The 15,518-nt window shown below is 31.7% G+C and overlaps 1 protein-coding gene across 1 annotated transcript in view; it reads right to left on the bottom strand.

The window, feature by feature from the left end:
* LOC124371878 (neuroendocrine convertase 2) overlaps positions 1 to 15,126 on the bottom strand; it is a 255,711-nt gene extending 240,585 nt beyond the window's left edge. Inside the window, exon 1 of the mRNA XM_046830246.1 lies at positions 14,906 to 15,126. Coding sequence (XP_046686202.1) covers positions 14,906 to 15,088 — 183 coding nt within the window. The 5' untranslated portion in view covers positions 15,089 to 15,126. The remainder of the gene's footprint in view (positions 1 to 14,905) is intronic.
* Positions 15,127 to 15,518: the final 392 nt, after the last annotated feature.

Genomic DNA, 15,518 nt, shown 5'->3' with positions numbered 1-15,518 from the left:
TGCGCGCCGCGCCGTTCACTCTCATACAGTTCTAATGGTTGTGCATGGGAATCTCTATTAGTACTCACAATCATTACCCAGAATTAAGCATATGTAAGATGTAGCATATATCTTACTTAAGTACATTCAAGTGCGTTTCGTTATCTGAAGAAGTTTATCGACTTCTATAAAATTTAAATAAAAAATTATAATTCATCATCATTTTCTGAGTGAAATAAGAAATTACTATTTAATCTAAAAACATTTTGTTCTAAGACTACTTTAAATTTGTTTATGGTTTCTGTAAATTCATTGTAAAGTGTCTTTTCATTTTACTTCGTTTTAAATGGTTTTTATTTAACTCTTGAACCTCAACAAACCATCCTCAATTTAAAATATTATTTCTGTATTAACCCAATACAACGTGAACAGATGAAAATCAATATACTTCAGGTTTTAGGAATTTTAAATTGCGTCTCTATCGTTCTGTCGGTTATTTATACTCGCGTTCTATCATATTTTGTCTCTATTACAAACCATAAGAAAAGAGCATGTATTTAATATGATTGTTAATTTATTTTAATTTGAATAACTTTGAGATTAGTTATCACAAGCTTTCCATATTGCCTTGCACTTACACGCTCATGACGTACATTAACTTTCTATGCATAGAAATTTAGGTTAAACTGTGTACATTTAAAACACTAATCATTTTTAACTCTAGATCAAATGCGTCCAAAGCTTGTGTAGTTAACTAATTATTTTTGTTATCCTTTTATGCTAAAATATATATAATTGGACATTATGCGTGGCGTTTTACCATCATTTGAATCTTTGAAAAGGTCTTTAAAATGAATAGAATACAATATATCTAAGAAAGTAATGAGATAGTAACGAAAAGGATATTTTAATTTTTTTTACTTAAAACGATATATAATACTAATGAATTTTTTTTTCACATCGTATTAATGAAAAATGAAACATCATTTGTATTACTAGTAAAATCATGAGGTGAAAATATTTTTTTAGTTATTATGTGTAGATGCCTATACTGGTTTTTAAACGTCCGAATCTACACTAATACGCATTTATATTAAATTACTTAAATTTAACTATTTAAATTTCAATATTGTTGAAACCTATGTAGCATGGTCTTCTTGATGTAGATTCCACATAGTTGTTTCTGTACTATGCAGTTCCTAAGCGATTGCCCAACTAATTGTAAGGAAATACATAGTTAAATATACGCTTAGTTCAGGATGAAGCTGTTTCTTTTCAGGTATGAACTGCGATAAATACTCTTCTTTGATATCTAAAGGAACAGTAATATCCTATGATCCGTAATGGTTTTAGCGGTGCAGTGAGGATCACAAGTCAGGTTTAAAAAGGTAAAGTGTCCTCCGTTTTCCCGGGCAATAGCAGGGTGCGCAGCAGGGTCTCTGAAGAGGATGGTATTACTAGGTCATTGTTTATAAATACATTTGTTACATTTTATCCTAATGCAATTCGTAACTTTTTACGCTAATGTTCAAAATTGTACATTTTCTATTTATTTACCCTTATGCAGGCTTTTTATTGTCTTCTTGATGTATAATAACTATGCAGGATATCTGTCTTAAATGGCCCACCATTGTGATCTTGAAAAATAATATGATTGGGCAAAAAACTTTGAATGGAGAACCTTTCCTTGTTTTTAAGACATTTAAATACGTATATGTCACAATATAACTGTATCACCCAGTGAAGTTTTTGTTTAGTAAGGTTACTAGAATATAAGATAAAAAGTCGATGGGTTTTGTTGAAACAAATTGTATATTAAATTAGGAAAGTTTATAAATCATCAAACTGCACAGTGGAAAACCAATGCCAAGATATGCTGACGTTTGCAAGCAGGCTCCGCATTGAGTTAGTTATTATGCAGTGTATATCTAGACAAACGATCACCTTTTGGTTTTAAAACTTCGTTTGAGCCTGTATATAGTGATAAATATAGTTATCCCGTCGAATAAGTACAGTTATATTGTATTTTTTTCTATCTTATTACTGTGCCACGACAACATAACCTAAAAATGGCTTTGTGTGGAGTATGCAGGAAAGCGTTTGGTACGAAACAGATTAAAACTTCATGCTGTGATTGTGAAAATGAATTCCACGGGACATGTGTAAAGTTAAGTAAAGTGGATATATGATTACTTGTCTACTGCTGGAATTGTGTGGAGATGTGGCCCGTGCAGTGAAGCCAGGCGTCGGAGTATGTCGCTGGAGTCGGAGGCTTCTGACGGTAAGCTAACAATAGAAGATGTTTATGAAAGCTATTCAGGAACTAACTAATGAACATAAAACTTTCCATTAAAGGATTTAATAAAGCTTATGAGGCATTTGAATGAAAAATTGGATGAAAATGCGAAAATTTTAAAGGAACAGGCTGAGAAAATGAAGCATTATTTAGAACAAATTGATAGCCTAGCTACAGAAAATAAGTTTTTTTTGAAAGAAAGAGTTATAACGTTAGAAGGCAGACTATATGAGGCAGATCAATATTCTCGTAGGAATTGTATAGAGATACAGGGAGTGCCAGTGCAGCATAATGATGTCATCCAGACCGTCAAGAATGTAGGTAAAGCCTTGGCAAGGATATTGAGGACAGTATGATTGATGCCTGCCACACCCTGGGAAAAAAACCTAATTCAAAGGACCACCCTGGAATCATAGTTAAATTTGTCAGGAGGCTGGATGCTGATGATATGCTGGCAAAGAGGCGAGCCAAGAGAGATTTCTCCACTAGACATTTGGACCTGCCGTCAGATAACCCAGTATATGTGAACGAATCACTCTCTCCCAGCGAGAAGGAGGTTGCTGGGCATGGCGAGGCAGGCACGGAAGCAGCTGAATTACAAGTGGCTCTGGGTCAGAGGTGGGAAGATCTTCCTTAAAAAAGAGGATAGTGGTCCAGTAATCATCGTACAGTGCCAGGCTGACCTTGACAAAATGTAGGTACTGTTTTTATTGTTACAGTAATATTTTTTTTTTTTTTGTCTGTATAAGAATGTTTTTCTATTATGTTCATGTTATGTTTTATGTATGTTTTGTTTACCATATTGTTTTTTATTGAGAATAGATATAATTTTAACATACTTAATTTTTAAATGGATTGCTTTAAAAATATTGAATTTCTAAATCAAGGTTCAGGTCTGGTTATTGTGCATCAAAATATCAGAAGCATGAGGGCAAACTTTGATTTATTCCTAGTAGAGGTATCTGAATTGCAGTATTTACCTAAAATCATAATATTATCAGAAATATGGGATTAATGATAATGAAACACAATTTTATCAAATCCCAAATTATATCCTACACATGCAAAGACAAATGAGCATTACAGGGCGGTGGTGCAGCAGTTTTTGTACATAATAGTATTAGTAAGTTTGAAATAATTCCAATAAATTTTGAAACTGCTGATGTAGTAATGTTTTCTTTCAGGAGATGGGTTTTAATATTAATCTAATGGCTATATATAGAAGGCACCAACATCCTAGTACAGTTTTCATTGATGAATTAAAACATTACTTAGAGAAACATAATGTTTATGACCTGCAAGGTCATGTTAATATTGGGCGATATAAATATCAATATTTTAGAAGATAATTCAGTAACTGATAACTATAAACTTACCTTGGCTTGTAATGGATTTGAATCTTTAATAAACGAACCTACTAGAGTCACTGTAAATTCAAAAAACATGTTTAGATCACATACTATTAAAATTAACGAACAAAAACAAAATAGAAATTAAAGCCGGCGTTGTTGATATTTGTGTGTCGGACCATTACTTGACAGCTGTTAGTTTGAAGGTAGGGGCCCCTCCCGCGCCGCGTGATTCGGTCAAGGTGACACAGCTGTCTTATCGCATCGATAAGGATCAGCTGACAAATAGTTTAGAGTTGGTGGATTGGAGTGACGTTTATCAGCAGATTAATGCATCGTTGGCCTTTGACGCGTTTCACAATAAATTAAATTCCATAATTGCAGATTTAAAGAGTGTCATAACAATTAAAAAAATCCAACGTCGTTAAACTTAAGCCATGGATTAATTCAGCTACCTGTAGGCGTATTAAAATTAGAAAACAATCTGTTAAAACAACTTAAGAAATATCCTAATGACGAGGAAAAACAGAAACAATTTAGGGAATTTAGAAACAAGCTGCAAAATGATATACGTGTTCTAAAAAATAACTACTATTCGGAACTATTAAATAAATTTAATGGTAATCCTAAAAAACATGGAGTATTGTTAAAGATATTACGGGCCAGACAAAATGCAATAATTCTGCCATAAATTTAAATGTAAATGGTAATATAAATTAATGACTCTGAAATAGTGGCGAATTGAATTTAACAATTACTTTTTTATCCATTGCTGGTGAACTAAGTAAATCAATTAAGAAACCAAATAATAATGACTATAATGATATTAAGAATTGCTATTAAGAAAACAATGTAGCACCAAATCAATGTTCTTAACCCCTGCAACCTTATATGATCTCAGGATAGCAGTTGTTTCTTTGAAGATTGGTACCGCTGCAGGCCTTGATGGTATTGGCACCTCACTGATTAGAGAAATGTACAATAATATTGCTAATGTTCTACTTTATATAATAAATCTTAGCCTTGAAACGGGGCATTTTCCAGACAAATTAAAAGAAGCTCTAATTATAACCAATTTATTTAAAAACGATTCTAGAACCTCTCATAGCAACTACAGACCAATATCTTACTGTCCTCTTTTGCAAAATTATTTGAAAAAATTATGAAACAAAAATTATTAAACTTTCTCCAAAATACCAAATTTTTTAGTATAAATCAGTATGGATTCAGACAAGGTATGGGTACTGAAATGGCTTTGCTTGAATTCATGGATAAAGTGGGCAATGGGATCAATAATGGGAAAAAATTTTCAGGACTATTTCTAGACATTACAAAAGCGTTCGACACAGTGGACCATGAAATTCTCTTAAATAAATTATATGATTGCGGAATACGAGGAACTGCATACAGATGGTTTCAATAGTTATTTGTCGGGGAGGAAGCAGTGTGTTAAAGTCAGTGACAGTATAAGTCAATTAGGTGAAATTAAATATGGAGTACCCCAAGGTCAGTTTTGGGCACAGCCTTGTTTTTGATTTATGTAAACGATTTGTGTAACGGCAATTTTTTGTGGTAGAGTGACTGCATTTGCTGATGATACCGCTTTGTGCTACGTTTTGAGAATTCATGGGAAGAGATCGAGGAAAAAATAAATTTAGATTTAAAGAAATTGAGGTGGTGGTTTGCTGTAAAATAATATGATTTTAAGCCCACAAAAAACTAAATATATAAATTTTTCTTTAAAAGGACGGGCACATTTTTCAAATAAAATTATTTACAAATGTCTAGATTGTATTAACAGTAATGTTCAATGTAATAAAGATTGTAGTTTTAGTTTTTAGAGGAAGAATCCCTGAAGTATTTGGGGTTATGGCTGGATAGGAATTTAAGTTGGAAAACTCATATATCAAAATTAAAACAAAAACTTAATAATGTCATAAGAATATTCTATTTTTTTGAAAAATGTTTGTGATAAAAAGCTCTTAAGAATGTTATATTTTTTCCCTAGTTAACAGTAGACTGGAATATGCAATTTCGTGTTGGGGAGGGACGTACATCTCAAATTTAGAAACTTTAATTACTACGCAGAAGCACTTTATAAGAATAATTATGAATAAAACGAAAACTGAATCATCATATCCATTGTTTTTATGCTTGAATATACTACCTTTAAGATACTTGTTTTTTATTTAAAAGTCCTAAAAATTTTCTTTATGAGAAGCCAAAACTATAAGCCTACAAATGAATATAAATTAAAGCTACGAAACGCAAACGATTTATTAGTACCAAAAACCTTTTAAATACCTTTTTTACAAAGACATTTTTCTATATGGCACCAAGAATGTTCAATCTGTTACCACAAACAATCAGAAATGAAAATTCGTTAAATGTATTTTTAAAACATCTTAAAAAATGGCTTCTATCATTTGTAGATATTGAACCAATATTATTTAAGTTTGATACTTAAATGGTTACGTAATGAAAGTTTTATTTGTTTATCCTCCTCATCTATTTTTATGGAAAATGTATTTATTTATGCAAAGACAAACATTTATTTATGCTTACTCTCCTTAGTTATATTAATTTTGTAATTGTATTTTTTGACTTGTGTAATTGTATATATAGGCTCTTATAAATTATCTGAAATTATTTATAGTATTATTCTAGCTAAGCGGAAAGTAATTATGATTTTCAATTGGTGATTGTAAACTTGTATAATATATTGAATGTTTATTGTATTTGCTTGAGTTTGCTGCTATATTTTTTTTCAGTTAATTGAAAGTGTGTAAAATTCTCCAATCAGGCATGCCTGGGAGATTATATCTTTATTTCTCAGCTTTACCCTATTGTGTGCATGTTGTATTCATATGGTATAAGAATTATATTGTATTGCATGTAATTTTTGAAGAAAATAAAGATTATTATTATTATATATGAACTCTATAAAAATGTCTCCAAAACCAAGGAAAATGTTTCGTTTAAAGTTTGCTCCCGGAATTATATTTTCCAAGATAATAATGGTGGCCCATTTAAAAAAAGCCATCCTGTACATTATGTGTATGACTTTTGACATTTGTAAATTACATAATCTCTTATTTATTTAATAATATGGAAGAAAATAATATATACTTTTTTTAAATGGCGTGTTTTATTCTAAAATATTAAGAATGTAAATTAAACATTTATCAACAAATAATATGTTACGAGTCCGTTGATGTAGGTAAAATATTTACTACTTTCTTATACTGTATCATGCATTATGGAAACAGAGGTTAGGCTAATTTCTTGAATTGGATTTTACTATTTTTGAAGATTGTTTATAAAATGTTAGTATCATTTTTTTGAAACACTAACAAAATATAAATTCATGTTTTAACGTGGCGTTAGTAAAGTCAAAAGTTTGTACTATTAAATACAAATGTTGATTATTTCTTTTTTAAGGAAGCTATTTAAGATAAATCGTATGTGATTTTTTCAAACTTATTATTTTTGGTAATTAGCGTTTAACAAATTATTGAAAAGAAAATGTTAAAATTAGAGACCAAAAGTAATGTTTTAAGTCGATTTTATCTATTGGGGAAAAGGGGTTTATGAGCCAATTCTATTACTTTGTGTTAAATTCGGGTGCATAGCTAATACTTGTATTATTATTATGTTGTAAAGATTAGCTCATCTATTTATTATAAATACTGGCTTATTATAAAACACTTTGCTATGAAATGAATAACATTTCCTTTTATAAACTTTCGTAATTTAAGTTTTATTATAATATCCATACCTCTCTTGTAAGTTTCTGTGTTAAATTCTCAGCATTGTACGGGAAGTATAAGCGTACCGTTAGTACAATAAAACTCTCAGATGATTGTGAATGAGAACGCAGAATACAAGAGTGCAAGAGACTAAAGTATCGAAGTGTTTTGTTACGACGAAGTGTTGTAGCACGAAGAGACGCTAAACAGCGACGTTGTGGTAAACTGAGGAGCAGTTGAGGATTGAGGATAATTTCCCGGAGACGTTATGTAGCATATCCTCTCCAGTGACGCGAGGCGACGTGACGGCGGCGCGGCTACACGGTAGCGATGGCTTGGAATATATCACAGCCAATTAACCTGTCGTTTAATGAAACATTTATGACAGCATCTTCATTAAAACAACAGTGTTAATTAAATATTGTGTTTTCCTTTTCTGATTTTCACAGAAGCCTAATTCCACAAAAGAGTTAAAGTAGCCTTAAATAGTAGAATTGTACTGAGCGTTGTACTGAAACTCTTAAGATTCATTCTCTATAATGATTCAAAATATCTTTATCAAAGGAAAACAGCGATTTACAGAAATATCGAGTGCCACAAATACACAAAACCTCTAAAAACGTCGACATGATATATGACAGGATCTTCAAAAACCAAAGGATTGATGTACTAAAAAACCCCATTTGAATGACAAAAATTTATATGAGATGATATATATATATATACATGAGATAAAACCATATACAGAGATAATAATTAAAGTGTTTTTAAGTTAGACTATTGAGGACATATAATATGTTTATTTGTATACTCATACTCCCAAATAATCTTGTAGGCCAAAAGTCAGGAATAAAAATGTAGGGGCCAAGATGATTTACATTTTCTCGTAGTGAACAGACAGTAAGGCAAGTGCAGTCAACCTCTCATTCCCCAATTTTTTAAAGCGTTCTTGACCAGTTTCAATGTTGAGAACGATCTTTCAGCAGTACATGTCAGTAGTTATTTAAATATTGAATTATTTAAACAATAATAATAATCGTTTGCTTGAAGAGTAATGGAAAAAATTGAAAATTTAGGGGATCCGAACCTCTTGGATCCCCTCATTGGCTAGGCCATTGCTTGTCATATCGTCGAAAGATGCCGAATCAAGCAACTTCGAGCATGACTCCCTCTAAGTATGACCGCAAGCAGGATCCTCTTGTCGCAAGCAGCCCGACTCGCCTGGCTACATGGTCACCTGAAGTAGGCCCTTACCATTCAATTCCCACTGTATATAACATCAAATCATTAATATATCAAGACAAATGTCCTTCTATTTGGAGCCTCGCACGACAATAGCCCATGTTAAGACATTATGCAATCTTTGCTCAGAGTTAGACGTCAAGAATATCGGCTGACGTGGAAAAATTACGCTACACTTTAGTGCGAAATACAAAATTTCAAAAATTAATGTGTCTTTCTAACAACCCTACTACAAATGACAGTGAGATAACGTACTATCTGAAAGTATAATACTGCACACTTAAATTTGTGTCGCAAACTAAATTTTCAATGTTTATAAGGTATTAAAAAAAATATTGATTTACAAATGAATATAAGCAACCTATTCTCGGTTATATGTTAAGGGACTCCAATTTGCTAATCTAAAAATTGTAAAATCTTTAGAGTTCGCGATGATATGAGGGTTAGGTCTAAATCTAATTCAAAAGAATAAGAAACCAATTATATTTTCTGAGTCGAAGCCACCTCCTAAAGGAATCGTCCCAGCAAAGCTATCGAAACAACGATATCAAGATAGGAAAGCGTCTCCATTGGTCACATTTAATACAATGTTTTATATATATGTAAAATCATAATTTACTACGTTTGTATTTTTTAACCTAATATATATAGCACGTATGAATACAAATACGTATGAGTAAATGTCTAATTGCTAGGACATGAATATTTAAATTATTGTATATGCATGGATTTTATTTAAATGAGTCAAAACTAAATTTTAATCAAGTGGACCAGCAAAAAACGAACTTTTTTATGATAAGAGGAAACTGTCATTAAATTTACAATACCGTTATGAGATTTGTTATCAGTTTCTCGATAACGACACTTGACAATCGGTAAATGGAAAGGATTTTACGATTCCCCCTCAACCTACACAAAAACAGCGTTTCTGAAAACTGATTCATTGATGTTGACTTAAATCTTCATAACAAAACACAATTTAGGAAAATTTCGAAAAATTAAATGAAAATTACTTTATCTAGAGGCTGTTTTGAAATTTGAATATTTGCGTATTCCGATAAATATCACTAAATAGTAATTATTCTATTTTCAAAATCCTTTGTTATTATCACTGAGTGCAACACAAAGGTTTTTCTTTGAAAATAGTATACATCTAGGAATGCTTTATAAATCTCATGTCATTCATACTCACTTTCCATTGAACCTTAATTTTAAATATTGAATTCAAAGTTTGTTAATTGAAAAACCTCTTGAGTATTTTTACTGTAATGTTTTTTTTCTTTTTAAAGGGGTTAGACAAATTATTCATAGGATAAACCATTTCTAATTACTGAAATTATAGAAAGTAGTTTAAGAACTTATCCAAAGTAATAAAAAAATATAAATTCTTAAGTAAAACTGTTTTAAAATATGCCTTTAATATGTTTGGATTATTGGGTATAGATAGCTGTTATTACAAGATATCCGAGTGAAGCAAGCAGCATCGAGAGTGGCTGCTCCTTGGATATAGACACACACATATAGACTTTTTTGCAAAGAAAGCGCACAAGGGCCAATGTGATAATTTAGAGTAGAGGTTACGCTACCTGGAAATGAACACTTGGAGCTGCTTGGAGGTGAGTCATCTTGCAATATAATAGCTCAGGAATTTCCCGATCTTAAATTATGTCCCAGATCATCCAAACTCAGATCAGATTTAAAAAGGGGGGGGAAATACCAATCGGAAATGCCCCAAGCCATCGTTGCGGGTTTCGGTGAAGCCCTCGGCAACCGCGCACTCAAGATAAAGAAAGACATACAACAATTAAAATCTTAAACTTTTCATTAATGAATTCATTATGTCAAATTCAATTGTATTTATATTGCTAATACACTTCAATACAGCTTCCATTTTTATCTCGTATTTCATAAAAGCTAATTTACGCTTGAGTTCAAACATTCATTTAGGTTCTCTTAAGGCATTTCCTTATCAAATTGTATGTTTCAATATATTATATGAAAAAAATATTTGTTGTAATTTCTGGGAAATGAGGTTACTGTTTTGAAAATGTCTTCAAAGAACTTTTCTAACGAATCTCTGAAATGCGGTGTGCATTTACTATGAAAATCCACATTTCAAATTACTACATTACTTTTCGTATTCTAAAGATTGAATATAATTCTAAACACAATCACAATACAAATCACCCTTTGCCTGATTTCGGATATACTGCCATTGACAGAAACAAGCACCGTACTGGCATGTTCTCCTGGTTTACTGTTCCAAGTTACTTACCTGAGTAAGATGTCTACATTTGGTACTTTGCCAAGCGCATGCACACAGGTGTGTAAGCCAATATTTACTGTCGTTTTCATTTATTTCAAATTAAAAAAAGAAATGAAATATAAAACGTAATATGTATTTTGAGAAAGTTTGTACAATTAGTTGTAACTTTTTCGTTTTTACACCTAAAAGATCTCACTACTCAGTTAGGAACACCCTGTTTTTTGTGTCTAGATAAAATAAACAACATTTTTGTCGTTACGAGATATTTTCAATGTGTTCAAAGTTATAAGGCCTAACATTGCTTCTTTTGTGGTAATAATAAGTAATATGGCCTCGTACGTGTAAAATAATGAATGTACCTAATACCACCTTATTATAAGTTTACCTAATACTACTCAGTATAATCGTAACTGTTCAAGGCTAAGTGCCTGTTCATTGTTTGTCCAGCTCGTCATTATTAGAGGTGGAATGGAGGAGTGGAATGATATCTTGATTGTAAAGGTCAGGTGAGTTGAGAACTGCTTGTTCTATTTAATGAGTTAATTTACGGCGTAGTTACATTGATTCACTTATTTATGTTATTGTACAGAAAGTAATAACCTACAATTTTATGTTAATTATTGAATTCATTATTGAACTTGTAAATACTTAATTTCTTAACGGCAAAATTAATTTATTTTCCATAAAAAAAAACTCAATTTTTTATCCCAAAAAAGTTAAAACTTTAATTTACGTTACTTTTAAGCTATATATATTTTTTATTTTTAATATATTCAACTGATTTAAATTTTTTTAAAGTATATTTTGAAGTGAAATTTGAATAAAAATGTGACTTTCAATGCTTAATGTCCTTCAATCTTGTAAGGATGTTAGAATTTGAATCAAAGTTTGAAACACTAATTTTCGTATCGACCCGCTGTTTCATGTATTGGAACACTAAAGGAAATTGTAAAAAACATACGCGGAGCTATTGTATTAGAAGTCGCTGCAGCCTCGTTAATAACAATAAATTTTAATAATAATGTGATTTAAACATGTTTTTTTTATAGCACCTTATTAACACTTTTAAAAGAACTCATTACTATCCTAACTTTACCTATACTTATCTTACATCTTCACTAGGACTATTTCACATATGGTCATGCCTTTGTTTCAAGATTAACCAAATCCATTAATATCATTACAATAATTTTGTCCCGCCGCCGCCGCACCGATACATTTGAAATTACAGTATACAAGCTAACTTAAATTTAATTTCTTTGTATAATCCATCTTTTAAAAAACAACAACAATTTGAAAGTTATTCGAGGAATGTCCTCGTACGTGAAAGGAATGCCCTTCAAGTAGAGGTAATGTGCACATGTTTTACTGCTTTCTGATTGAAATTTACTGTTGAAATTTTCAACATAATATGGTAAAACCAAACTAATTATCCTGCAAAACACCCTTAACTAATAAACGTTAACGTCGTTTAGTGATTAAACCATTTGAGTAAACATGGTTTCTACTTGTATTCCTCAAATGAGTGGTTTTATAATATCTGTTAAAGTATTTTCTCTGTTGATTCTTAACAAATCTTAACAAATAAATCAAACACATGGGGGAACAATGCTATACTTGTTTACTTTACCTTATTTTTTATTTATTTCGGTTTGTCTTAATTTAATATCAAAGCTTTTTATTGGTTAGCACGTAGAAACAGTTTCTCACTTTGGTTTTAATAAAACAAGAAAATTTGCAAAATTTGCAATTTTGTAACTTGTATAGTATGCGAATTTTAAGTTTTAAACCCCCATAGACGAAAACTGTGTGTTCACTCTATGAAAGTTATGTTAGTTTGTATGATTCGAGTTATATCCTGAATTTTAAGGCTTCTTCAAAAACAATTACAGTAGTACAACAATTAGTACTTTTAAGCCAACAATTTATTTTAAATCTCAGGTCATCATTCTTGTTAATACAAACACTGTGCAACGTGCAATATTGCAATGTCGAATATTGCAATGTCGTTTAATTAATTCTACTAGTGGTATTACAGACAACACACAGTGTTTAATGATGTAAACTCTGTACATCTAAAAATGATATTTTCCTATATTCTTAAATACTTTTCCTAAATATTATGATTACGATTACGAATATCTTGCGTGTAAGAAGGAATAATCACAGTTAATAATCAAATACGCGAGATATACATTGAATTAACACGATTGGATCTAAACTAAGATTTGTAAAACTGATAAATTGTCCTTAAACTAAAAACTCGAGGATTCCTTGATTTTGCAACATAATTGTTAAATTACTTATGTTCTTTAAATATTAAAATAAAATTCTCTACCTTCTCAGGAAGTAATTGAGATTTTATTTAGGAAAGAGACCGAAAGTTGAAATAGCGTTGAAAAGTAAAGGAATGCAGAAAATAATGTAGATTAACTCTTGCGAAGAAAAAGTGGAAAATATCTATTTTAAAAGTAAAATTTACTAAAATAAAAGATTTGTTTCATAAATTAAGGAATTAACAGATCTATAGCCAATATTTGAGGGATGAATTAGTTTAATTTATAAGATAATATTTTTAGTTCAAACCCAGAAACCAGTAAATGTTTAACGATAAAAATTTTTATATTTCACTCATTATCTTTGAAATTTCAAAATTGTAAGTACATAAGGGAAATTATTTACCAGCTATCTTTTTATCACTATAAATACCCATTAATTTTTGGCACTAAAACAACTATTTGAATAAAACTTGTTTGTTCATACTTCGCAATTTGTTGCTTGCACGGCAGTGAATTATAGACTAGGGATTTAATTTAAGTTATTTTCGCATTGACTTCATTCTTTCACCGTGGTATTGAAATACATGTAATAATATTAATCCATAATATACATACAATTTAAGTCTTTACGTAAATACTTATATACTAAATAATCAATTTTTTATTAAGAAAAGAAAACAATCAGATAAGGGGTTTTAAGGTGAAGCTACTAAAAGATTAGTTCCAAATTGGTAAATAAATTTAAATAATTGAATTTTTGCTGCGAATTAAAAAATGTGCTATTTTTATGTCTATTTATAAGGTTTTGTTTTGGATACTATATAAAAACGTAGAGCTCCTTTTCCTTCTTAAATGTATAAAGAAATAAAACTTTATAAAAACTATCTTAAGTAAAACAAACTATATAAAAATGTGATGTATTTATTGCATTATATTTTTACTATTGTCATTAGAATAATCTGTTTTTCTCGTGAATCCATGTTTTTAGAAAAAAATCAAGCCAAAAATTCATGTGTTTGTTTAGTAGCTTTTTTTATACCTTAAAAATACAATCAATTACCAATTTACATCGGAGGTTGAGTTATATCCTTACCTTTCTTAATTATCTAACGAAGAAAAACAGCTTTCAGCATTCAAGATCATTTCATGTAGTAAATTAAATCATATTTTACTCGTAAGTATTTCCCTTTCTATTATGATTTGTAGTATTAACTTATAAAACTTATTCATAGATGCATGCAAATGCTTTTTGGTTTAATGGCAACAAAGAACTATATGCTTATTTAACATCACGCAACTTCGAATGTTAATCGAAACAAAGAGAATCATCGTTAAGATTGATATACTGTTTAGGTTATTATTTTTATAAATAAAGTAAACAGACTTATTTACATTAATACAACACAACCCAAATAACTGTGCTATCCATTAGACATGTTTCTTGATAAAAAAAACCTTATTAAAATTGAATTTTGCTATGTTGTACAAATTCGTTCTTAGGACAAAAATCTTGTCTTACAGTAAGAACGAAGTTTGTGTCACAGTTTGCCTGGTCGGCTAAAATTGCAATGATTCCCGAGGCATCACCTCAGTAAGCGGTTTGCGGCAAGGATTAGAACAATTACACTAGGAGACGAGGTTAAGCCGCCTCAGTCTGCAAGTACTCTAGAGTCGAGTGGGATAGCACCTAACACCTGAGGTAATCCTGCGTTACCGAGGTAACCTCACATATGGTACACACTCACCGGTCCTCGGTTGACGAAACCCGTCCTGGCCGCTACTCGGTCGGCGGCCTCGGCTCCCAGCTCGCCGTCCAGCCTCACCAGGAAGGAGTTGGTGAACACTTCTCCCGACACCGTGCCCTGGCCGAGGCCGAGAGCTAGGGCTAGGGCTAGGGCGGCCCTCAGTAGACCAGTCCATGACCCCATCGCTGGCCGACACTACTGTTGTTGCTGTTGTCTGTGACGTCACCTCATCGATTGCAAGATGGCGGCCCTCGCGCCCCGGCGCACGCTCCACAACAGCTGATTACCGGCCTCGCCGCCTCGCCGCGCCTCGACGCGCCTCGCCGCCTCACCCTGTAAACAAACAATGCTTCACCTGAGATACCCTGAATAGATGGACAAGTCTTTCTCTAATTGTCCTCCACTCCCCCTTCAACCCATTCGTCTATGTTCCTCCAACGGCCCCAGGACTTCATTACCCGCCAGTTGCGTCTGTCCTGTCTCTCTGGATTATCGGTCCGTGCACATGTGTTACGTTTTCTGAAAAGTACTTTTAGGTTATAACCAGTGACATTTTTAGGATGATCGCAGAATTATACAATATGAGTTCATTGTCCCAATTTCAATACGTCAA

Source organism: Homalodisca vitripennis, chromosome 1, assembly GCF_021130785.1.
Source record: "Homalodisca vitripennis isolate AUS2020 chromosome 1, UT_GWSS_2.1, whole genome shotgun sequence".
Lineage (NCBI taxonomy): Eukaryota > Metazoa > Arthropoda > Insecta > Hemiptera > Cicadellidae > Homalodisca > Homalodisca vitripennis.
This window is presented reverse-complemented; position numbering and strand designations above follow the sequence as displayed.